General features: G+C 49.0%; 1 protein-coding gene across 3 annotated transcripts in view; it reads left to right on the top strand.

Moving 5' to 3' along the window:
• GRK4 (G protein-coupled receptor kinase 4) overlaps positions 1–25,216 on the top strand; it is a 55,565-nt gene that overhangs the window by 5,804 nt on the left and 24,545 nt on the right. For all 3 annotated transcript variants that reach the window (XR_008199581.1, XR_008199582.1, XM_052641613.1), the window contains exons 2-5: positions 7,600–7,695; positions 13,297–13,409; positions 16,600–16,677; positions 22,161–22,264. Coding sequence is in view for 1 of the 3 variants with exons in the window: in XM_052641613.1 (XP_052497573.1) it covers positions 7,600–7,695; positions 13,297–13,409; positions 16,600–16,677; positions 22,161–22,264 (391 nt within the window). In the remaining 2 variants the exon portion in view is untranslated. The remainder of the gene's footprint in view (positions 1–7,599; positions 7,696–13,296; positions 13,410–16,599; positions 16,678–22,160; positions 22,265–25,216) is intronic.

Raw genomic sequence — 25,216 nt, 5'->3', positions numbered from 1 at the left:
TGTGAAGAAAGCTGAGCCCTGAAGAATTGATGCTTTTGAATTGTGGTGTTGGAGAAGACTCTTGAGAGTCCCCTGGACTGCAAGGAGGTCCAACCAGTCCATCCTAAAGGAGATCAGTCCTGGGTGTTCACTGGAAGGACTGATGTTGAAGCTGAAACTCCAATACTTTGGCCACCTGATGCGAAGAGCTGACTCATTTGAAAAGACCCTGATGTGGGGAAGATTGAAGGCAAGAGGAGAAGGGGACGACAGGGGATGAGATGGCTGGATGGCATCACCGACTCGATGGACATGGGTTTGGGTGGACTCCGGGAGATGGTGATGGACAGGGAGGCCTGGTGTGCTGCAGTCCATGGGGTCGCAGAAAGTCGGACACAACTGAGCAACTGAAGTGAACTGAACTAAAGTGTGAGAAATATAAAGATTGTCCCCTTTCTTTGGAGCTCACAGGCTGGTGAAGGGGCAGGTTGACAGTAATTGACACACAGGACAATGTGACAAAGAGGACGTGCCCAGAGCTGCTTAAACAGGTGAAGGGACCCACTCTGCCTGGGAACACAGAAAAGAGAGACTGTGGCGAGCTGAGCCTGGAAGGACAAACAGGAGTTTCCCAGACGAACAGAGAGGAAGGAGCCCTGCAGCCAGAGAAGTGCAGGACATGGGGTGCAAAGGGTGGAGGAAGCTAGCTGTGCTCGGGGAGCCGTGTGGCGTCCACACAGGTGGCATAGAGGACAGTCCCGGAGAACAGAGGCTGGAAACCACCAGCTGGGGAGGGGGCTTCACGGCCAGTTTTGTGTTCATTAAGATCACCTTGGCGTAACCTGAGAGAGACAGACTGAAGGCAAGGGAAGTCAGGGTGGGGCCTTTGCCCAGTTCATCTGAGAAATGCTGAGTCTGGACAAAAGGGACAACAGGACGAGGAGAGGAGGGGGCAGATGCTAGAGGATTTGGGGGTGGAAGTAACGGGACCTGGTGGAAGGCAGGCTGTGGGATGTGAGGGAGAGAGTAGGGCCTGGGAAGCCTCCTGGGTCTCTGATTATAACCAGGCCTCGCCCACAGGGTGCCGTTTTCCGTGGGGCTTCCTTGTGGTCCAGTGGCTAAGACTGCATGCTCTCGACGCGGGGGCCAGGTTGGATCTCTGGTCAGGGGACTGGATCCCGCATGCTGCAACTAAGACCTGGCATAGCCAAATAAATAAATAAAATTTTAATTCCTGTTCCTTAAAAAAATTCCTGTTTCTAACTGATATCATCTGCCAACCTTCAGCCCAAATTTCATTTCCAAAGCAGACACCATCAATTACAAATAATTTCTAACTTACAGGATATTGGATCTTAAGCTCATAAGTGACGGACACACAGAACAACAGAGATGGGAACAAATCAGCTGAATTACAGTATTTAAATCATGAAAGGTTTTAGTCTATTAACCATCAAAAACTACAAAGTGTCCGACATAATATTTCAGGTTGATTGAGTGAAGCCGTGATGAATGAGGAGAATATTCTTGGGGAACTTTGTACGCAAAGCAAACACCAGCCAGTCCTTTAATAGTTTCCGGGTCTCCATGTGCCTGCCAGACTGACCCAGGCCCATGACAGGACTTGATGAAAGCGTCTGTTCCCAGTGAGTCTCCTCTCCCCTGACACTTAATGGGAGCTTGGTGCCTTATAATATTTACTCTAAACTGCAAAGCAGAAAGACCAGCCTGGGAGAGGAATATCACAGAGTTAAGCTGAAACTCATGGTGATAGCCTCCATTTTAATTAATGTCCTATTATTCATATTGCTATTGATTTTTAGAAATAGTTTCATGTTAGGTATCATACTAAAAACAACGCAGGCCATATTCACATTAATGTGAAATTCCCATTAATTTCTGACAAGGGAAAATACATTTTCCCCGGCATGAACCTTCGATTATTGGCTGCGGTCATTAGGACCTAAGATGCTCAGGAGTCTTTGTAAAGTACTTCATCTAACGCCACGTCATTTTCATCCACTGGGATGTAGCGGCAGATCTGCTGTTTGAGAGGCAAGACCTGGATGTAGGGCTCCATGGTCTGGGACCACAGACAGTGCTTCCAGTAGGCGGTGTAGCTGCCCTGGCTGCAAACAGTTACCACGAAGACACCGCATGAGATGAGATCAGTTCCCCTGTCTGACAAGGCCTTCTCCCGAACCTCATCCTCACTGAGCTGATGAATGGTCCAGGATGTCTGGGGAAGTTTCCTCGGGTGACAATAACTTCACTGTATCTGCGTGATTCCTCTGAAACTGGTGTGTGCGCACTCAGTTGTGTCTGACTCTTTGCAACACCATGGACTGCACCCTGCCCCGTGGAATTCTCCAGGCAAGAACACTGAAGTGGGTTGCCATTTTCTTCTCCAGGGGATCTTCCCGAACCAGGGATCTAACCCGAGTCTCCACATTCAGAGGCACATTCTTTATCACTGAGCCACCTGGGAGGCCCTCTGGAGCTGGTACCGTGGGAGAAAGTGAGTTTTCCCTCGGGATTTCCCTGGTGTCCTGTGGCCAAGACTCCAAGCTCCCAATGCAGGGAGCCCTGGTTTCAGGGAACTGGATCCCATATGCCACAACCGAGAGTTCACCTGCTGCAACTGAAGACCCCACATGCCGTAACTAAGACCTCATGCAGCCAAATAAATAAATGCTTTCAAAAAGGCAGGTTTTGCCTTGTTGGAAAATGTCCTGGTTTTCTGTTCTGTCTCTGTCATCTTGCACACTCAGGCTGGGGAGCCATCAGGGTTCTCCAACGTGTGTCTCCAGCCTGCCGCTGTGGGCACAATGCTTGCTCCCTGCCCACACCCCAAACTCACCTACTGACGCTCTGGGGCCCACTGGGAAGGGATTTGGAGGCAGGGCATTTGCGGGGTGACTGTGTGTGGATGAAGTTGCAAGGGAGGCCTTTTGATGATTAACACCCTTATAAACAGCATGTACCGAGGAAAGGCCGTGTGAGGACGGAACAAGGGCAGGCATATATAAACCAGGCACCGGATCTGCTGGTGCCTTGATCTCGGAAATCCCGCTCAGAGCCCTGAGAAATGGGTGCTTGTTGTCTGAGTCACGCGGCCTGCGGCGATCTGTCACAGCAGCCTCAGTGGTACGCATCTGCAGATCGCCTGTCCACCTGCCCACTTGGCATTGCTCCTCCTAGACCTCAGTGCACACAAAAGAAAGTCAGAACTAGAACCTTAATTCTCCTGACCCAGTTTTTTCTTTCAGCATCTCAGTTGAAGCTCAGGCCCAAATCCTAGAATTGCCTTGATCCTTATACAGCATCCCCAGTCACGGGACAATTATTTTCATATCTCTCTTCAAAATATAATCGACTCTGACCTCTCGCCACCTGAACCTGGAAGACTGCAGTTGCTGCTGCTTTGGCTTACTTTCCCTTTCTGACCCTGCGGTCTGTTCTCAACACACCAGCCAGTGTGATTCTGTTGAAGTTCATGTTGGATGTGTCGGCCTTCTCCCCTACCTTCTTCATGGCTTTGCAGTCTGAGTAAAAGCAGAAACATTGGAATTACCAGGACAGCCAAAAGTAAATAATTTTTTTTTAAAGAAATGAAGAATGCCTTTGTGGGCTCATTTTTAGACTGTACAGGGCTGAGGAGAGACTGAGCTTCAGGATGTGATAGTAGAGACTCCTGAAACTGAAAAGGAGAAAAAAAAGACTGAAAAGAAATCAGAACACCCAGGAACTGAGAGACAGCTGCAGAAAGTGTGACGTGCACACAAGGGAAGACTAGAAGCGAAGAAACAGGGAAAGAAGTGGAAGAGGTTTGAAACGATGACTGAACATTTCCCCAAACTAACGGCAGCCATCAAGCCACAAATCCAGGAAGCTCAGAAAACAAGTAGGATAAATGTCCCCCAGAACTACACCTACGCAAATCACATTCAAAAATAAGGAAATCACACTAAACACACCAAAATAAGAATGGTAACTATGAAGAAACAAACAAAAAACCCCAAAAGTATGGAATTCAAAGGTAAAGAAGAAAACCAGAGAGAACACCACCTTCTAAAGGACGAAAGATAGGAATTGCATCTGACTTCCGAGAAACTACACAGACTTTCTTAAGAAAATATCCCTCAAAAATGAAGAAGATGGACTTTCTAGTTCAGTTCAGTGGCTCAGTCGTGTCTGACTTTGCTACCCCATGGACTGCAGTATGCCAGGCTTCCCTGTCTATCACCAACCCCTGGAGCTTGTTCAAACTCACGTCCTTCAAGTTGATGATGCCATCCAACCGTCTCATCCTCTGTCGTCCCCTTCTCCTCCTGACTTCAGTCTTTACTTTGCAGTTTTTTAAATAAGGTAATTTTACTGCCTGTGAAGTGGCATAGTGTTATTTGAGTGTGGACTTGGATTAGTCATAAATATATATTATTAACTCTAAAACAACCACTAAAAGCAATTTAAAGAGAAGTATAATTTATGTACTAAGAAAGATGAGAAAATTGTTTTATAATATGATCAATATAACTGTGAAAGGCAAAAAAGAATGGAAGACAACAATAAGAACAAAGAACAAGGGCAAGAAATTTTCAGAAAAGAGTAACTAACATTGTAGATGGTAATCCAACTATGTTAGTAATCACTTTTCATGTGAGGGGTCTAAGTATACTGATTTTAAGAGGTTGTCAGAGTGTATGAAAAAACAAGACCCAACTCTGTTGTCTACAGGAAACCCATCTTAAATATAGTGATGCATATAGGCTAAAAACAGATGGAGAAAGATGCACTGTGCTAACACTTGTCGAAAGACAGCGGTGCGCAGCGGCGTCCTACTAGCTGTCCGTTTCATATGTGACAGCGGCTTCCCACTGGCTGTTTCATATGCGACAGCAGCGCCCCACTGGCTGTCCATCTCATAAGCGCAGCTGCATCCCACTGGCTGGCTGTTTCATATGCGCAGCGGCGTCCCACTGGCTGTCCGTCTCATATGTGCAGCGGCGCCCCACTGGGTGTCTGTCTGTTAGGCACAGCGGTGCCCCACTGGCTGTCTGTCTTATATGCGCAGTGGCGTCCCACTGGCTGGCTGTTTCATATGTGCAGGGGCGTCCCAGTGGCTGTCCATCTCATGCGCAGTGGCGTCCTGCTGGCTGTCCGTCTCATAAGCGCAGTGGCGCCCGGCTGGCTGGCTGTCTCATACATGCAGCGGCGTCTCTCTGGCTGTCCGTCTCATATGCACAGGGGCGCCCCACTAGCTGTCTGTTTCATACGCGATAGTGCACAGAAGCCAATGCTGCTCTCAGCTTGTCTCCTCTCCCTGCACTGTGTCCACAAGGTCATTCTCTGAATCTTCACCTCTATTCTTGGCCTGCAAATGGATTCATCAGTGTCATTTTTCTAGATTCTGTATATATGTGTTAATGTGAAAAGCCTATTGTTGGAAAGGACCCTGGTGCTGGGAAAGAGGGGAAGAAGAGAAGTGGGTGACATCACTGACTCAGTGGGCGTGAGTTTGAGCAAGCTCCGGGAGATAGTGAAGGACAGGGAAGCCTGGTGTGCTGTAGTCCTTGTGGTTGCGAAGAGAGTCAGACATGACTTAGTAACTGAATGATGAGCGTGTTGCTCTTTCTGACTCACTCCACCCTGTACGACAGGCTTTAGGCTCGCCCACATTGCTGCAGGTGTCCCAGTTGCGCTCCTTTTCTCGGCTGAGTAATATTCCATCGTCTGTATCTGCCACACCCCCTTTACCCATTCCTCTCTCAGGGTACTGAACTCAGTGCTCTGTGGCATCCTGGAGGGGTGGAGTGCTGGGGGCAGAAGGGAGGTTCACGAGGGAGGGGATGTGTGTACGCAATGTGGCTGATTCATGATGTACAGAAACTGACACAACATTGTAAAGCAATTGTATTCCAATAAAAATTTTTAAAAAACCATTATCAGCCTACCTTCCTTGCCGTTGTTGTGGTTGTTCAGTCACTCAGTCGCGTCTGACTCTTTGTGACCCTGTGGAGTACAGCACGCCAGGCCCCTACCCATAGGTAACTATTACTCTGATTTATATAACTGTAAATTAGTTTCAGCTGTTTTTGAAATTTATATCAATGGAATTATACTGTCTGAATTATTTTGTGTCCAACTTCCTTTGGCTTCTCTGATAGCTCAGTTGGTAAAGAATCCTGCAATGCAGGAGACCCCGGTTTGATTCCTGGGTCAGGAAGATTCGCTGGAGGAGGGATAGGCTGCCCACTCCAGTGTTCTTGGGCTTCCCTTGTGGCTCAGCTGGTAAGAACCCGCCTGCAATGCGGGAGACCTGGGTTCGATCCCTGAGGTGGGAAGATCCCCTGGAGAAGGGAAAGGCACCCACTCCTGTGTTCCAGCCTGGAGAGTCCCGTGGACTGTGTCATAGTCCACGGGGTCACAGAGAGTCGGACGCGGCTGAGTGACTTGCACTCACTCTCCTTTACTCAGGATTGCTTTGAAGCCTGTCCATGCCGTAGGCGGTCAGAACACGTCCACTCTCCTTGCTCCGCAGTGTTCAGTCGTGCTCAAACAGCACAGTTTTTGCCCCTGCCCCAGGAAGACAGCGGGAGTGCCTGTGTCCATCCACACAGCTGAAACTTCAGAGGAAGGAAGGTCATCAGGAGTGAAGAGGAAGGGGACTTCCCTGGTGGGCCAGTGGTTAGGCATCTGCCTTCCATTGCAGGGCATGGCGGTTTGATCGCAGCTTGGGGAACTACCATCCCAGATGCTCTGGGGCAACTAAGCCCCTGCCCCTCAACTACTGGGCCTGCTGACTGCAGCCTGGGCGCCGCAACTGGAGAGAAGCCTGCAGGCTGCAGCTAGGACCTGCTGCTGCTGCTAAGTTGATTCAGTCGTGTCCGACTCTGTGCAGCCCACCAGGCTCCCCCGTCCCTGGGATTCTCCAGGCAAGAACACTGGAGTGGGGTGCCATTTCCTTCTCCAATGCATGAAAGTGAAAAGTGAAAGTGAAGTCTCTCAGTCGTATCCGACTCTGTGCGACCCCATGGACTGCAGCCTACCAGGCTCTTTTGTCCATGGGATTTTCCAGGCAAGAGTGCTGGAGTGGGGTGCCATTGCCTTCTCCAGCAGCTAGGACCTGGACAGCCTAATAATAAATAAATAAATAAATAAATAAATAAATAAATAAAAACATCTTTCTAAACTATTATCTAATTGCTCTTCCTACCTTGTCTTGCTAGGGAAAGTCCTCCTAGGCCTTTCGGAGGCTTGCATCCTCACCTCCGAGGTCTCTGCCCACGTGTGACCCAAAGGGGCCTCTCCTGGTCCCATCTCAGCCCAATGAGCACCCTCCACCTTTGCATGGCCTGGTTTTGTTTCACACCATTTATCAGTGTGTGTGTGTGCGCGTGTACGCTCTGTCACTTCAGTTGCGTCTGACTCTTTGCAGCCCCATGGACTGTAGCCCACCAGGCTCTTCTGTCCATGGGATTCTCCAGGCAAGAATACTGGACTGCCATGCCCCATTCAGGGTATCTTCCCAACCCAGGGAACACATGAGTGGAAGTAAGTAGCTGTTAGAAATGCGTAGTTCTGAATGTTACAGAAATACTTTTTTTGTTTGTTTTTTAGGAGGGATTAGCAAGAAAAGTGGTCGTAGTAGGAAGTGGAGGGAGATGCTGAGACTGCCCCCCGTCAGCCAGTGCAGTGAGCTTCGCCAGTCCATCGGTGAGTTATGGAGGTGCGCCCGTTTCTCCGGAGGCCGCGTCTGGCGTGTGCTGTTTCCCTTTGTTGGAAGTTATTTTCTCTTGAGTCCCTTGTTTGTTTCAAATCCTCTATAATAGATTCTCTTTATACCATCAGAATTCTTCACAGGAAAAAACCACATAGGTTTTCTAATGTGCGTTAGAAACATTATCAAGTATATGGCTATTGACTTTTTCATTAAAAAGATCTTGGAAATTCCCTGGTGACCCAGTGGGTAGGACTCCACACTTTCTTTCGCTGCTGTGGGCCCAGGTTCCACGCCTGGTCGGGGAACTAAGATCCCACAAGCTGTGCAGCACAATGAAATGAATAAATAAAAATAAATTAAGACCATTCTTTAAGATGTAATATAGGCCCATTGTTCTGGATAGAACCGAAGAGAAATGTAGCAATCATCCCCTCTAGAAGGGAATGCTGGTAACCCTTTCTCATTCTTCTTCCAGACGGTTCTCTATGCGTGTGGACAGGAATTCTCGATGGGAACTTCAGGAAAAGAGTGGTCAGATTAAACAATAAGATGCCTCAGTGTCATGGAGACTGTGAGAGTGAGAGTTAGCGACAGGTCCTGACCCGAGCGAAGAAGTCATGCGTAGAGCCTTGCGTGAGGGCGGCCATCACTGTTTGTTTAGAGATGTGATTTCCAGTTCACAGGATACGCATCAGAGTGTGGATATTCCCCAGTCCTCTTACCCTTGCCTGTGACTTTGCTGACACTGACTGTTACCAGTGTTTTCATCCGTTTGTCGTTCAGTCGCTTATTCGTATCCGACTCTTCGTGACCCCATGGACTGCGATACGCCACGCTCCCTGTCCGTCACTGTCTCCTGAAGTTTGCTCAGATTCATGTCACATTGTAATTTGAAAAATGGTCTCATTTTAATTGTGGATGGAGTTGAGCAGTTTCCTTGGGTTTTTTCAGTTTTATTTTCTTCCAGTTCATTTGTAAAAGTTCTTCATATGCAAAATGAGTTACCCTTTTATGTTCAGTGTGAACACATTTTCTATTTCTGCTCTTGCCTTTTGACTGGCAGTATTTTTTCAATATGGACGTTTTAAATTTTTATGTAGACAAATATATCAATATTTTTCTTCTTAGCCTCTGAACTTTATGTTGTATTTAGGGAAGACATCTTTACTCCAAGATAATTTTTTAAAAATCTGTTTTTTCTTTAGTACCATTGTAGTTCCTTGTAAAGAAAGTTTAAATATTTTAACTATCAAAGTTAACTTCAGATAGCATAAAGTCAGAGTATTTTTCCCCTAAAAAAACCTACCCAACCTTGTTAATTAACCTCATTACATTTTTTTCTCATTATGTTTTAAAAATAGCAATTTTTTAAAGATATAATTAGTATGCCCTATAATTCACCTGCCTAAAGTCTATAATTCAGTGGTTTTTAATATAGTCACAGAGTTGTGCAACCATTACCACAGTCAGCTTTTTCAGTTTTACCACATTTTCACCACCCGGAAAGAAACCCCGTGCCCGCTGGTAGTCGCTCCCGATCCCCCCCCACTTGCAGCCAGAGGGAGCCACCCATCCGCTCCTGTGTCTGTGGGTTTGCCGACCGCGGACATTTCATACAGATGGGAGCCAGGCACGAGGTCTCGTGTGGCTGGCTTCTTTTCACGTACCCTCATCTTCTCAGAGTTCCTGCACTGTGCACCATGGATCAGTACTTTCCTCCTTTTTGTTGTCAAATACTCTTCCACTGTACATATTATGCTTTATCCATTCAGCATTTCATAGATATTGAGTTGTTTTCCATTTTTTGTCTGTTATGAATAATATGGCTACAGTTCAGTTCAGTCGCTCAGTCGTGTCCAACTCTTTGCGACCCCATGGACTGCAGCACGCCAGGCTTCCCTGTCCATCACCTACTCCTGGAGTTTACTCACACTCATGTCCATTGAGTCGGTGACGCCATCCAACCATCTGTCTCATCCTCTGTCTTCCCTTTCTCCTCCCGCCTTCAATCTTTCCCAGCCTCAGGGTCTTTTCCAATGAGTCGGTTCATCACATCAGGTGGCCAAAGTTATTCATGTACAAGTCTTTTCTACTTGTGGTAAAATAAACATAACAGAAGTGGCCACTTTAACCGTTTTGAAGTGTACAGTTCAGTGGTGTTGGTTTGGAGGTTGTACGTGTCTGAGAAGGACCTCTGTCTGCCTGTGCCGCACACACGATGCAGACCTTGGTGCGGCTCAGGGCTGGCTGCTCTGAGCCCGCGATTTCCCCAGCGTCCCCGAGAGCGGCCCTCCCTGTCGTTGCCACCTCACTGCTGAGGTACTTGGAACTGGAACCAGTTGCCTTCTGAGACACTTTTATTGTGAGAAACTGGCCCTTCCCTCCCGTGCTTGTTGCCTCCCTCAGGTCATGACTGCTCTTCGGCTGGCTGGTACCCCGGTCCCAGCTTGCTGCCCCTCTCCCCGTCCATGGCCCGGGTCTTTCCAGATGGCCCTCGGACATGAGCATGTCCCACAGGTCTCTGCTGTCTTCAGAATGCCCTACTTGTAAGTATAACTGTGAAGGTCAAACGCGACGATCTGCGGAGAGGACTTACAGGTGCCCTGGCATACGGTGAGAGGAGGAGATTCTCTCCTGTAGTTTGTTTTTATCCGCTTCTTCCCGGACGGAGGGAGACTCCTTGTGTGGCATCTAGGCCTTTTGAAGCTGTGAGCTGTCTTTTTTTTTCCCTTGAAGCTTCATTTGCCTCCACATTGGCCTCCCTGCGTGTCCTCTTTCAGCCTCTCTGAACTGCTTGTGGGGTCAGTCGTTTGCTTTCTGTGTATCTTGGTCCATAGATTGTCCTAACAAATTAAAATCTGGTACAGGAGTATAACATTATAGGTCCGTGCGATCTAGAAGCTGTTAAGTGTGGCTGGATCCAGAAAGAAGAAAATGCTCTGAACTGGACTCACCCTCTGCCGAGGAGCACAGAGCTGTCGGTTTCCCGTCTGTCTGTCTGTGTTTTGCTCCTTCTGCTTTGCACCCGTGAGCTATCCTTTCTGGCTTCCATTTTGTCCTCTTCGATTTCTCTCTTACTCTGTTACCATAGCTCCTCAAGTAATTTTTACTGCTTACTGTGTCCCTCTGGATCGTTACATTTTGTGGTTAAATTTTTGTTCTTTCTCAGAGGTTTTGTTTCTCCTTAACTGCTGGGAATGCCTCTGAGATGTCTCTACCTCTGGGTCAGCCTTCTTTTGTCACGTTTAACATTTATTGGAGCCTTTAATCTTGGGCCTGGGAAAGTTTAGTGTATATTTAATTATAAAACTTCATGTATGCTTAATTATAAAATTTAATGTGTGTCTAATTTAAGAGAGGGGCTTCCTCTGTGGTCATGTGCTTTGGCTTTCCTGGGCACCCCTCTCTTACATGGGGTTCTGGAAGGTGGGTGGGTCAGCGAGGTCCCGTCCGGACGGAGCCTGTGTCCCAGGGGCCACAGACAGCGTTGCTCCACTTTACCAGCTCAGCATGTAGTTCCTCCAGCTGGGCTGTGCCTCCTCGGGGTCTCAGCATCTCTCTTGTCAGATACCCACATTCTGCAAAGAGGCTTCAGCCTGAAGAAGTCCCCTGGACTGCAGTTGTGTTCAGGCCTCGGCGGGGCTCCCGGGATCCAGACCCCCGGGCAGGCTCCCTTGTCTCTGAGGACTCACCTGGCGGTTCCTTTAACAGGCCTGCGCTCTTGGCTTTCTCTCTTCCTGCTGTTGTTTAGTTGCTCAGTTGTGCCCTACTCTTGTGTGTGTGTGTGTGTCTGACTCTTTACAACCCCATGGACTAGCCCACCAGGGTTCTCTGTCTGTGGCATTTCCCAGGTGAGAATACTGGAGTGGGTTGCCATTTCCTCCTCCAGGGCATCTTCCTGACCCAGGGATCAAACCCATGTCTCTTGCATTGCAGGCGGTTTCTTTACCACTGAGCCACCTGGGAAGCCCACGCAGTCCTCAGGTCTCTTAACTCCCGAGGACACCTGCATTCTTTTTTCTGTGTCAGGCTTCATCCTTTCTGTTGTGGTTTTGTCTTTGGTCCTTTGAGTAGGAGCCTAGGTGAGAAGGCCAGCAAACCCGTGCTCCATCTGCGACCCTGCTGAAACTGGGAAGATCTACGAACCTCCGAGTGTGGGGGCAAAGCCTTGCCAGCTCTCAGCTTTGGATTCCCCTGGCTGTCCAGGGGTTAAGACTCCGTGCTTCCACTGCAGGGGTCAGGGGTTACATGCCTGGTCCCCCAGTGGTGAGGACTCCACGCTTCCACTGCAGGGGGCCAGGGCTGGAAGCCTGGTCCCCCAGTCAAAGAAGTTCCACCTGCTGCGAGGTGCAGCCACAGACAAAAAACAAACCAAAAAAACCTCAGCTTTAAAAACATCACCCCTTTAACGACCTTATGCCCTGTGTGTTTTAAATGTAGTGAGTGAGTGTCCCTAAATAAAATGTAGCTGAATTGGATCAAGTGGGTGGCAGAGTTTTTGCCAAGCTGCTGCTGACATTCGCTGAAACAAGCAGTTGTGCCATGGGAAAGAGGGTTTCATATCCTTGGCTGCACGCCCACGTGCACTCAGTGACCTAAACAGGGTTTCGTTCCTACTTATACTTGGCGCTAAAAACCCTTTAGTTGAGGAGTTTGTTAGGGCCCGCTTGATTTCCATGAGCTTCACGTCCTTCTTCGCCTTTATAGCTGGTTTAGGGATGAGCTTCACGTACTTCGCCTTTATAGCTGGTTTAGGGATGTGAGAAAAGCGGAAGTGTTAGTTGCTCAGTTCTGTCTGACTCTGTCCATGGGATTCTCCAGGCAAGAAGACTGGAGTGGGTGGCCATACCCTTCTCCGCGGGATTTTCCTGACCCAGGGATCGAACCCAGATCTCCTGCTTTGCAGGCACATCCTTAACCATCTGAGCCATAGGGATATCTGAACCTAATTATGCTCAAGTTCAGAGCCACTGCTAAAAGAGCAACTGGTTTTCTTGCTGAAGTTTAATAAACCTATTTTGAACATACCGTTTTGCCTTATAGTCCTTGTGACACCAAATCTTAGTACCTTGTTCACAAGATAATATGAGTGTTTGGGGTAAGGTAAGGCATACAATGTATCATCCCACCAGAGAGAAAAAAGACAGTTAAAAAATCATTAAAAATATATCTGTTAACTTGTGAAAGAATAGAAATGTATCAAAACAAAAAAGTTTTCAAAAATCTAAGGTAGAACGTTCCTGTGATGTATTTCACATGTGTGTAATTTGTGCCGAACACACGGAGTGGGTGGCATTGTGGGAGGACCGACCCAGAGCCCTTTCCTGCCCCTCGGTTCCCCGGGGAACCACCCCACCCTTTCCTTGTGTAGGGAGCAGGGAATTCCCAGTCCATCTCCATACACCTTTCTTCATCCGTTCTTCCAGCTGCCTTTGGCACTTTAATTTTAAATATTCGTGATAACCCAGTGTGCATTAGTAAACAAAACTGTGGTCTCAACAATAATACTGCGAGTACTGTTTCTGACGTGTATTGTATCAGGTAAAAGTAGTGAGGTTCCGAAAAGCTGTGTGTGTTGTCTTCTCTTCACCCAGAGAAGGATTACAGCAGCCTCTGTGACAAGCAGCCGATCGGAAGACTTCTCTTCAGGCAGTTCTGCGACACGAAAGGGGATCTGAAGAGGCGGATTGAGTTCCTGGACGCAGTGGTGAGTGATTCATCACCGCGCTGAGTCGCCCGAGCCTGTGCTTTTGGAAACTGGAAACTAGCGTGAGAGCTCTCTAAGGCGGTCAGGCCCTGCAGCGCGGCGAGAGCGCAGAGATGAGCTGTCCTGGCGGCGTGCCACACTGGGTTAGAGCGGATAAAGTAGTAACTCATACAGATTCCTTCTCAAGCTTTGGAGAATCAAAGGTGTTTACGGCGTAGCTTTGAAACGCGCTGCTTTCCCTTGTAAGAAGGCTGACGTGGGGGTGAAGCCAGCGCTTGTAGAGCTGCCTCCTCCAGGAGCCCTGAGTGCTTGGAGACGCTCCCACCCAGAGCACGCACAGGGAAGACAGCTAGCGCAGGAAACAGGGTCACAGTGAATGGGGTCGGCCGTCCTTCTACGTCTGCCTGACATCTGTGCCTCCAGCTCGACGTCCACCCTGACTTCCTTCTAGGTTAAGAGATGCTGTGTTTCTGAAACCATAGCGATAGCACCGGCAAGGCTAGAAGCTTCAAAACTGTGAACTTCAGAAGCAGCTTAGTGGAGCGTCGGTAGAATTCATTAATAAAAGTTCTCTTACTTCCAGTTAGTTGTGCCCAGACTATGACACTTCCCTCTCTGCTTTAGCCTGTCCTAGTTACATCAGCAAATATGTACTGACTCCACACTGTATGCAAGGTACTAGCCTATATCATGGAGATTTTATTCATTTCTTTCCCCTTGACTTAGCTTTTTGGAAATACGTACCTATTCACTTTTCACTTTCATGCACCGGAGAAGGAAATGGCAACCCACTCCAGTGTTCTTCCTGGAGAATCCTAGGGACGGGGGAGCCTGGTGGGCTGCCATCTCTGGGGTTGCACAGAGTCGGACACGACTGAAGCTACTTAGCAGTAGCAGCATGTATTCTTTCTTAAAACTGTATGGGGCCCTTGCCTGTTTTATTGTTTGCTCCTGCTCTGGGAGCTCCCTGGCTCTCCTTACTGGTGCCTGGACTGGCTGAGAGATGGCTGGGATGGAGGCCATCAGAGCTTCCTTTTTAAGGCTTCTCAGATGGCGCTAGTGGTAAGGAACAACCTGCCTGCCAGTGCAGGAGACATAGGGGACATGGGTTCCCTGAGAAGATCCCCTGGAGCAAGGCACGGCAACTCGCTCCAGTGTTCTCACCTGGGCAGTCCCATGGGCAGGGAGCCCAGCAGTTTATGGTCCCAGAGGATTGCGCAGAGTTGGACGCAACTGGAGTGACTGAGCATGCGTGCTTCCCTTTAAAAAGTTCTCTCTTTTGCGTTGGACTGCATTTGGTGTTCAGCGCTGTGTTAGTTTGAGGTGTACACCCGAGTCTTCTGATGAATCATGACCCCTTTAGCTGCTAGGTGCCTGGCTTGCTGGCTGTGGCGGCAGGATTAGTTTTTCGATGGTAGCCTCGTGGTGCATAAGCCACACCAGTGTATGCCACCAGGCATCACTGTGGCTCCGACTCTCCTTGTAGTGGGTGATGCCGGGTTCCTTGGGCTCCTTGAGTGGACAGACAGCATCTTACCCATTCCCTTCTCCTGGCTGCTGATACGGCTGTTTGCTCTGTTTCTCTCTGTGCTTGCTGAATGAATTATATCAGTCAGGGGCCAAGGAAAGACATGGAAACGGGAACAGATAGGCTGAGAGATTTATTGCAAGGAATCAGCATACATGATGGTGTGATCTGGCTGGAGGTGGGAAATCCATAGGACAGACCATCAGGAAGGGCAGCACAGGACTCTCCAGCAGTGGGGTGAAACTGCTCTCCTCAGGCAGAACTTCTCGAGGAAGCCTCAGCTCTGCTTGAAAGGCCTTTGCACTGGTTGAACGAAGCCCACCCAGATTACCTGGGATTAAAGTCAACCGAGAGAGACTCTGGTCACATCTACAAATACCCAACAACACTGGGTTAGTGTTTGAGTGCCTGGGGATGGTCACCAGTCTGGCTGGCACGTTGGAGGCCATCACGGAGTCACAGCACTTTCTTTCCCGTCGATTGTCCCTTGTATCGTCTCTAGAGCGCCAGGAACTTGAGTTGGGCAGTTTGTGAGTAAACAGCGTGCTGGTCAGTGTGCTGGTGAGTGTGACGCCTTGAATGGAGAACGTGAAGTCGGCTCTGGGAGGGCAGCCAGCCAAGGTCGCGGCCCCTGTGCCAGGCCTGAGCAGAGTGCGAGGGAGGAGGCTGGACGCTGGCCCAAGCCCTTCATCCTGGAGTCCTCTCCGTGCGTTGAGTAGAGCGGCTTCCCTGGGTCTTCATTCCCTGCCTCTCAGCTCCATCTGGCTTCCAGCTTCACTGCTCTCCAGGGTCCCACTTGCAGAACTTGGGCTTCGTGAGGCCTCTGCATCCTCCTGTCTCCCTGGCTGGGGACGCTGCGGGACGACTGGTTGAGACTCTCTTATCTCGGCCTTGGCAATCTCCCCCTTGTCTCTCTCTCTCTTCTCTGTCTTCCCATTCCTTGTTCCTTGCTCATCCTCGATGGGTGTTTAGATACTGATCAGGTGCTGCCTCTGGCCTGGGTGCTGTCGCCTGCCCTTCGGTTGATCCCTGACACGTGTGTGAATGGCTCCTGCTCAGGTGCTGTGGACTGACTTCCTTGGGAGCACTGCACACAGGTGTCCGAGTGCATCTTGGGCTTTCCTAACACGCCATTGCCTAGGCCAGCCCACGTCGCTCATCTCACTCCGTTTTACTTGGCCACGTCTAAGGGCTGGCCACACAGTGTGGCACAGGGAGTGTCGCGGCACGTGTCGCTTCACTACTCTGTGTTAGTGGCCCAGTCGTGCCCACCTCCTTACGACCCCACGGACTGCAGCCCACCATGCTCTTCTGTCCATGAGGTTTTCCAGGCAAGGATACTGGAGTGGGGTGCCATTCCCTTCTCCAGGGGATCTTCCCGAGCCAGGGATCGAACCCGGGTCTCCTGCACCGCAGGCAGACTCTTTTACCGACTGAGCTACGAGGGAAGCCCACTACATTATCGATCCTTTAAAACAGACCAGTTTTTCCCCTCGTGGCCATCAGTTTTCCAAAGAAGAGCTGCAGATACTTGACCAGAAGAGCTGCTCATTGGTTCTCAAGGCACCAAGTCGATCCCACAAGTCAGAGGATTTTGAAACCTTACAAAGTCCACAAAGAAGCTTAACTAACATTTTTCTTTTCTGTCGTCTCTGCAATCAGGCAGAATATGAAGTGGCTGCTGATGAGGACCAAAGACACTGTGGGCTCCTGGTCTTGGACACATTCTTCGGGGGAAAGGTGCGTTTCCTTCTTTAGCATAAAGATTTGTAAATGACTTAAATAATTAGAGCACATAGCCATGTTTACTTCGTTGGAATAAGTAAGTAATGAAATGACTCCATTTTACTTTGAAGTCAAGGCCCATTGGGGTCTGAACCATCTCTGCCACTCACCCGTTGTGGGAACCTCTGTGCCCACTAGACAGCCCACTGAGAGCTGTACAAGAGAGGTTTCACTTACGTAGCTTTTAAATCTTTTTCGTTAATTTCTTTTTTCTTCCTCACCTTTTCTGAAGAAAAACTCAAATAGCAAGGGAAGTTGTCAAGGAGGAAGGTGCAGCGTGGAGAGTAATCCTGGCTGATACAGCAAGTGTGGAAGCGGGAGGGGGCAGCAGACGCCTGCTTCTGCTGCTGGTCAGTCGCGTCTGACTTTCTGCGACCCCATGAACAGCGACCTGCCAGGCTTCCCTGTCCTTCACTATCTCCTGGAGTTTGCCCACACTCATGTGCCATCCAGCCATCTCATCCTCTGTCACCCCCTTATCCTGCCTCAATCTTTCGCAGCATAAGGGTCTTCTCCAATGTCAGCTCTTCACATCAGGTGTCCAAAGTATTGGAGATTAAGCTTCAGCATCAGTCCTTCCAGTGAATATTTAGGGTCGATTTCCTTTAGGATTGACTGGTTTGACGTCCTTGCTGTCCGTTCAAGGGACTCTCAGGAGTCTTCTTCAGCACCACAGTTCAGTTCTCTCCTGCTCAGCCTTCCTGATGGTCCAGCTCTCTTATCTGTATGTGACTACTGGAAAAACCATGGCCTTTGACTATACAGACTCTTTGTCAACAAAGTGATAGCTTTGCTTTTTAGTATGCTGTCTAGGCTTATTATAGCTTTTCTTCCAAGGAGCAAGTGTCTTTTAATTTCATGGCTACAGTCACCATCCACAGTGATTTTGGAGCCAAGAAAATAAAGTCTGTCACCATTTCCACTTTTTCCCCTTCTCTTTGCCATAAAGTGAATGGACCAGTTGCCATGATCTTACTTTTTTGAACTTTGAGTTTTAAGCGAGCTTTTTCACTCTCCTCCTTCACTTTCATCAAGAGGCTCTTTAGTTCCTCTTCACTTTTTGCCATTAGGGTGGTGTCATTTGCGTATATGAGGTTATTGATATTTCTTTTGGCAATCTTAATTCCAGCTTGTGCTTCATCCAGCCCGGCATTTCTGCATTAAGTTACACAAGCACAGTGACAATATACAACCTTGATGAACTCTTTTCCCAATTTGGAACCAGTCTGTTGTTCCATGTCTGGTTCTAACTGTTGCTTCTTGGCCTGCATACAGATTTCTCAGGAGGCAGGTCAGGTGGTCTGGTATTCCCGTCTCTTTGAGAATTTTCCACAGTTTGTTGTGATCCACACGGTCAAAGGCTTTAGTGTAGTCAGTGAAGCAGAAGTAGATGTTTTCTGAAACTCTCTTGCTTTTTCTGTGATCCAGCGGATGTTGGCAATTTGATCTCTGATTCCTCTGCCTTTTCTAAATCCCGCTTGTACATCTGGAAGTTCTCTATTCACATACTGTTGAAGCCTCTTGTGGAGAATTTTGAACATTACTTTGCTAGCATGTGAGATGAGTGCAGCTGTGTGGTAGTTTGAACATTCTTTGGCATTGCCCTTTTTTTGGGAATGAAATGAAAACTGACCTTTTTCAGTCCTGTGGCCACTGCTGAGTTTTCCAATTTTGCTGGCATATTGAGTGCAGCACTTTCACAGCATCATCTTACAAGATTTGAAATAGCTCAGCTGGAGTTCTATCACTTCTAGTTTTGTTCGTGGTAATGCTTCCTAAGGCCCACTTGATCTCACACTCCAGGATGGTTACAAACAGCAGGAATTTGCTGCTCACAGGCCTTGAAGCTGCTAGCCAGCACGTACTTGCTGTGCCCTTATGTGGTGGAAGAGGTGTGAGGCGCCTCTGGAGGTGTCTCTGGGGCTCCAGCCCCACCCACGGGGCTCCATCCTCTTCATCTACGTGCCTCCCAAGGGCTCTGCCTCCCAGTATCACCACTTTGGGGGTTAGGAATTCAGCACGCGTATTCGGGGCACACATTCAGATCGTAGCACTCTTATACAGGACATCCTGAGTTTTCATACACATTAGGGAGAAAGAAAGCTGCGAGAGCTAGTAAATGAATTCAGCAAGGTTGCAGGATACTAGATCACTAAACAAAATTCAAGTGTGTTTCTATACACTCATTTAAAGTCCAAAAATGAAATTAAATCAACTCCATTTACAGTAGCATAAAAAAGAATAGAATAGTTTGCAGTAATTGTTTATAACAAAATAAGTGCAACATTTAATACACTGAAAGCTTCAAAACATCATTGAAAGAAGGTAAAGCAGAACTGTGATAAAATGGAAAGACATCCTGTGTTCATAGACTAGAAGACTTAATATTGATTTGTAGATTCAATATAATCTGTATCAAAATCTTAATTTCCTTTTTTTGAATAAATTAACAAGTAGATCTTAGAATCCATACACATACTGAAAGGGTCATGAACAGTTAGAACAATCTTCAAAAACAAAGTTGGAGGACTTAACACCTCTCAATTTCAAAACTTACTACAAAGCTACAGGACAATATGGTCCTGGCGTAAGGACAGATGTATAGATCAACAGAATAGAACTGAGAGTCTGCAGACTGTCAGTTGACTTAAAGCTGCCAGGACTATTCATTCGGGGAAAGGAGAGCCTTTTCCATAAATGGTGCCGGGACAGCTGGGTACCCATGTGCAGAAGAAGGAAGTTGGACCCTTATTTAATACTGTATACAAAAAGTAACTTGACTGTGAACACCATACTGCTCCTAGAGGAAACCTCCCAGGTGTGACTCTTAGCTGTAGAACTTCAGGTGCAAAGCTTCACGACCTCGATGTAGATAGTGGGCTCTCATATGTGATATTGAAAGGACAGCGACAAAAGAAAAAAACAGATAAACTGGACTTCATCAAAGCACAGTGCTTCAGAGAGCACCACGAAGGACAGAGGCCGCCTGGAGAGTGGGGGACATACGTGCTGGCCGTGTCGGACTAGGAGCGGGCATCCAAGACACGTAACCAGCTCGCACAGTTCAACAGTAAGAAGGCAACTCAGTTTTAAAAAAGAGTGAAGGTTTGTATTTTTAACAGAGGATAATAAGCATATATCTGCAAAAACTACCCCCTGTCCGTCCCCACCAGTGGGCTTTCCCATCAGAGTTCTCATTGTCCAAAACTTTAAAAAGTAAGGCACTGGGTCATTTGGTAAATTTTCTCTGGCAATTACCTTCCCTGAAAAGTAAGTATTGTTCCTTGATTTAAAGCCACAGAAGCAATCTGTGTTCTACTTTCCTCGTGCTTGGTATCAGGCCAGTGGTCCCATCCACGGCTTGCCGCACTTAGCTTGCCTCACGTCTCTGCTCGTGGGGGATCTGAGCATTGCTTTTCCTTCCTGTGGAAATAAATTTCTGTTAGTGTGTTTTCTAAGACACTGAAGGAAGGATCTCTATTTGGAGTAAGTCATTAAATAGTCTTCATAGAATTAACCTGCTGTTTAATTTAGCTTCAGGAAATTGAGACCTTTGGAGGAGAAATAATACTATGGAAAACCCTAAGAGCTATTTCTGTAAAATGTGTATTTTTGAGACAAGTGTTGGAATTTAATGGCTGTGTCTACTGGAAATTTTGTCTTGTTTTCTGTTTGGCCCTGTGCCTGGAACAATGCGTATTTGATGAGTCAGTGAGTGACCAAACTTGTTTACCCTCATCATAGCCTCTCCGTGTAGGAAGAAAGCGGTCTTGGGGGCACACTGCTCAGGTGAGGCTCCACTGCTGCTTCTGCGGCTATTCCAGAATGTTCCATGGTTTGTCGAGCCTCTCCCATCAGGTTGTTATGAGGCTAAATGACAGAATGCATCACTTGTTCTAGGCAATTTGCATGACAGCTATTACTCATTATTAGTTATAACAGTATTATTGGTTTTGGGGGGAAATGTGAGTTTACTTCTTGTATATGTCTACCATGAGTCCAGCATCTTTGATGAAATAGCTGCTTTGATTTGTAGAAAACAAAAAGTTGTATTGTGGTTATTCAGCTGCCCCACAGCCAGAAATCAGTAGGTTCAATGCACAGTTGAATGTGATCTGTGTGTTTTCCTTCAATAAATCAGGACAGCAGTTTTGCTGTGTTTACTTTTTCTAGAATTCTCTGCATGAGGATCAGGAGAGGGGGGAGCTGGTGTGTGGGGATGTTGGTGAGAATATAGACTCCTAGAGCCTTTTTGCAGAGCAGTTTTGCAATAAATACCAGTGTTTTAAATGTGTGTATCCTTTGAGCTAGTATTTTTCCCTCTAGGAATCTACCTTATGAAACACAGCTGTGGAAAACGTTCATGGTAGTGATGTTTGCGGTGCCAAGAACTGGCAACTGGAATTGCTGAGGGGGCAGAAGCCCGTTCTCTAGGAGCCATGCAGTCATTGAGGAGGCAGGGCAGCCCTGTGGGTGTCAGTATACACCTACCACACTACACATGTATTTATCCCATTTCTGTGAGGGGGAAAATGTGTCTCAGTATACACCTACCACACTACACATGTATTTGTCCCATTTCTATGAGGGGGAAAATGTGTCTCAGTATACACCTACCACACTACACATGTATTTATCCCATTTCTGTGAGGGGGAAAATGTGTCTCAGTATACACCTACCACACTACACATGTATTTATCCCATTTCTGTGAGGGGGAAAATGTGTCTCTTTCTGAGTGTGTGTGTTTACATTTTCAATTGTGATTAAAAAAAAAAACACCAAATTTCCCATCATAACCATCTCGAGGCGCACAGTTCAGTAGAGTTAAGTGCGTTCACACACGTGCAGACCGTCACCACCGCCGGTCTCCTGGACGGTTTTCGTCTTGCACAACTGTGGGTCTGTCCCCATTAAACACTAACTCCCACTGCCCCTGCCCGCAGCCCCTGGCCACCTACCATCTGCTTTCTGTCCATGAGTCTGACTAGTCCAGGGACCTCACTTTCATACCGTATATTTCTTTTTGTGACTGGCTTATGTCACTTAGCGTAGTGTCCTTAAGGTTCCTCCATGTGGTAACAGGTCTCAGAATTCCTTTTTCTTTTGAGGCTGAACAATATTCTGTGTCTGGATGGACCACACTGTGTTTGGGCATCCACCACTGCTGGGCACCTGAGTGGCTCCCGAGTCTCCAGTGTCGGGAACCAGGCTGTGCACGGGGCTGTACGGGCGTCTTTGGGGCCTGCAGAGGGACGGCTGGAAGAGGCAGCTGACACGGCACTCCGGAAAGCGAGGCTGGTGGGGGCGGAGGGGGCACCCGGACCTGTCACTTCATACCCTTCACGGTCTGGTTGTTGTCAATAGGCATGAGATTCTGCCTTCCGCTGGTCATTTATTAAATCAGTAACTGTCGCGTTTGCTTTGTGCCGACTGAAGGGTTCGCCAGCGCCTCTACCAGAAATACCTGAACACGTGGTGCTTAAGTGCAGGCAGAGGCTGTGGGAGGACCCAGCCAAAGACATCTTCGAGGAGTGCACCAGGTGAGCGGGCGCACACGGCCTGGGCTCTGCGCGGGGCGGGGCTCTGCGCGGGGCGGGGCTCTGCGCGGGGCGGGGCTCTGCGCGGGGCGGGGCTCTGCGCGGGGCGGGGCTCTGCGCGGACTCCGGCAGCCTCTCCCCGGGGGCGCGTCCTCTCTGGATTAGGGCAGATGAGGAGAGACGCCTACACACGCACAGGGACATCCTGAAGCGCCAGGTCGCGGGCGTGGCTTTGCTGCCTGCCCAGCCCCTCTGCCCAGCCTTCCACAGGGCTCGTTCCAGGGTGAAAGGAGCCCCATAGAGCATGCACTGAAAATATATTTTCTGCAGACCTTTGCAGTCAGGGCAGGAACGTCCCGAGTCCAAGCAGTCACCTGAGTTCAGCTTGCTCGTGTGCTCAGGAGGGAAGAGTGGTGGCTGAAGTGACCTGGCCCCAGGCGTGGAGTCGTTTGTAAGCAGACGTTCGTTCGGGTGTCGCTCATGCCCTCAACACGCGCCTGCTGAGCCCTGCCCTATCGGGACCCGAGTCTGCTCCCTGGGCGGCTGTAATGCGAGACCGACCCAGGAGCCGGGAGCTGAGGGCAGGCCGTCAGCAGGGCCGAGTGTCCGAGCGCCCCAGAGAGGCTCCTTTCCCCTCCCTGCTTCTGCTGTTGAAACTCTGTTCCGATGTTGAAAGTCATGGGAGTTGCATGTGACTGGAGAGACTGGTCCGAAATTCTGCCTTCTCTGTGCAGAAATTTCAAGATAGACAGAACAGCTGATAATCTTTTTTTTTTTTTACAGCTGATAATCTTTAAACAGGTGCTGGTATTCAGGCATCTGCTTGATTAGTTCATTTGACAGGTGGCTTTTCACTCCTACATGTTCATTAGCTGTCGTTTACCATCAGCTGCATGAGGCATCGGATAACTGGGGACGGCAGCACAGCCTCGTGTGGCCTCTAGGAGTTTGGGTTCTTATTATTCTGCCTCATCCCCGTCTTGTTACAGCCTTTATTTCCCCCAGACCTTCCTTTCTCAGTTTGGTTCCCAGAATCCTGGTCCTGCGTAGTGAGCTAAGTGAGTCCTCTCTGCTTCCCACACGAAGCTCTGGTGGCCATCCGCACGTGATAGTTAGTGGGAGTGTGAAGATGAACATAGCAGAAACCAGTGCTGAGCTGATGTGCAGTTTTCAGTGTCATGATATTTACAAATTGTGGGCAGTAGGCTCATGTGCCAGACTAGGGCGGTGGCGCAGAGTCTGTTGTTTTGAGGCAAGAGTATCGGGAAGTAAAGTTGACATCCTGGGAGGTTGACTTAGTCGTTGACCTTACTGATTTATACAGACCATGAAATACACAAACGAGTCGGAATCAGGCAGTGTTTGTGTTCTTTCATGGAGACACTGAAGGACCTTTATAAAGGGGACTAACTGAGCTGACAGTGTAGTCCTGACTGGGTCACAGGTGTTTGGAGCTGAGCTGCCCGCGTGCTCGCCGGGGACAGGAGCCCCGGGGCAGGGCCGCCCCTGCTCGCACGTGGGGGCGTGAGGGCCCGGCCTCCGGGGCGGGCTCGGTTCTAGGGCTGCCGTGGCCGCCTCTCAGCACCCAGTGTCGCTGACAGAGAGTTCGTGTTGGTGTGGGTTGTGACGGCACTGATGTTCCGCTGTCCTACAGAGCAGTCACCTGGGCTGTGGCCTCTGGTAAGCCCCTCCGTGAGAATGAGAGTTTAAGACGGTGATGGATGACTTAGTGCTTTTATAAACACATATCATTACTGAACTCCCTCTAAAGTGAAAGTCACTCAGTCATGTCTGACTCTTTGCGACCCCATGGACTATGGAATTCTCCAGGCCAGAATAGTGGAGCGGGTAGCCTTTCCCTTCTCCAGGGGATCTTCCCAACCCAGGGATCGAACCCAGGTCCCCTGCACTACAGGCGGATTCTTTACCAGCTGAGCCACCAGGGAAGCCCCGACTCCCTCGCAAGGGTCTCGGAAGTAGGGAGCCTCAGAACACTAGTTGAGAAGTGCTGTGCTATAATATCAGCCCATCCAGGAACATCTGAATAACTTCTTTGTACAAAACAAAGGGAAGCAAATCAAGTGACTTGCTCAGAAGTCTGAAACCAGCGCGGTGCTGGGATTATTCTCACATCCTCCTCACTCACGACCTACTAGTGGCTCCCAGATAGGCTGTGGTCACTCCCGGCCCAACTCCACCTCACCCAGGGAATGGCTTCCTCTCTCTCTGTCAGTGACTCCACTGTGGCTCAGGCGGGCTCCGTCTGCTCCCCACACAGGGCCAGTGTGCTGCAGCCGCAGGGCCTTGGCCACCCCTGTCCCCCAGCTGGACGCCGACTCACCTGTCTCCTTGACTGAGCGGTCAGAGTTGTCAGGACGGGCTGTGGACAGGCTGTGGACAGGCTGTGGACAGGCCCTCCGGTGTCAGCTCCGTAGACGCTGATCCACTGCAGCGCCGTTTTAAAGGGCAGGCTGCGTCCTGTCCCCCACCTACTCCCCAAGGACCAGGTGTACTCCTAGTATCACAGAGTCATAAATAACCCTAAGAGGCAGGGCTCATTGCAGAAGATTTCTTCAAGAAACGTAGCATCAAACGATGTACTGAGTGCTCCAATTGGTTAATTATGTTACTGTCTTTGGTTCGCCGGGTCTTGCTGCGAGGGGCTTTTCTCTGGCTGTGGGGAGGGGCTGCTGTTTGCTGTGGTGCACGGGCTTCCCGTGTTGGTGGCCTCTCTGCTGCGGAGCACGGGCTCTAGGCACCTGGGCTTCAGCAGTGCGGCCTGTGGGCTCCGCGCTGTGGCTTGCGGGCTTAGTTGCCCTGCGGCATGTGGGACCTTCCGGGACCAGAAGTCGGACCCATGCCCCCTCCCTTGGTGGGCAGATTCTTAACCACTGTACCGCCAGGGAAGTCCTTGAGAGCTTTATTTTTAATATTTAAAAAAGATGATATCACATA

This window comes from Budorcas taxicolor, chromosome 6, assembly GCF_023091745.1.
Source record: "Budorcas taxicolor isolate Tak-1 chromosome 6, Takin1.1, whole genome shotgun sequence".
In the NCBI taxonomy this organism is placed as follows: Eukaryota; Metazoa; Chordata; class Mammalia; order Artiodactyla; family Bovidae; genus Budorcas; species Budorcas taxicolor.
The sequence above is the reverse complement of the archived record's forward strand: the minus strand, read 5'-3'. Positions and strand labels throughout refer to the sequence as shown.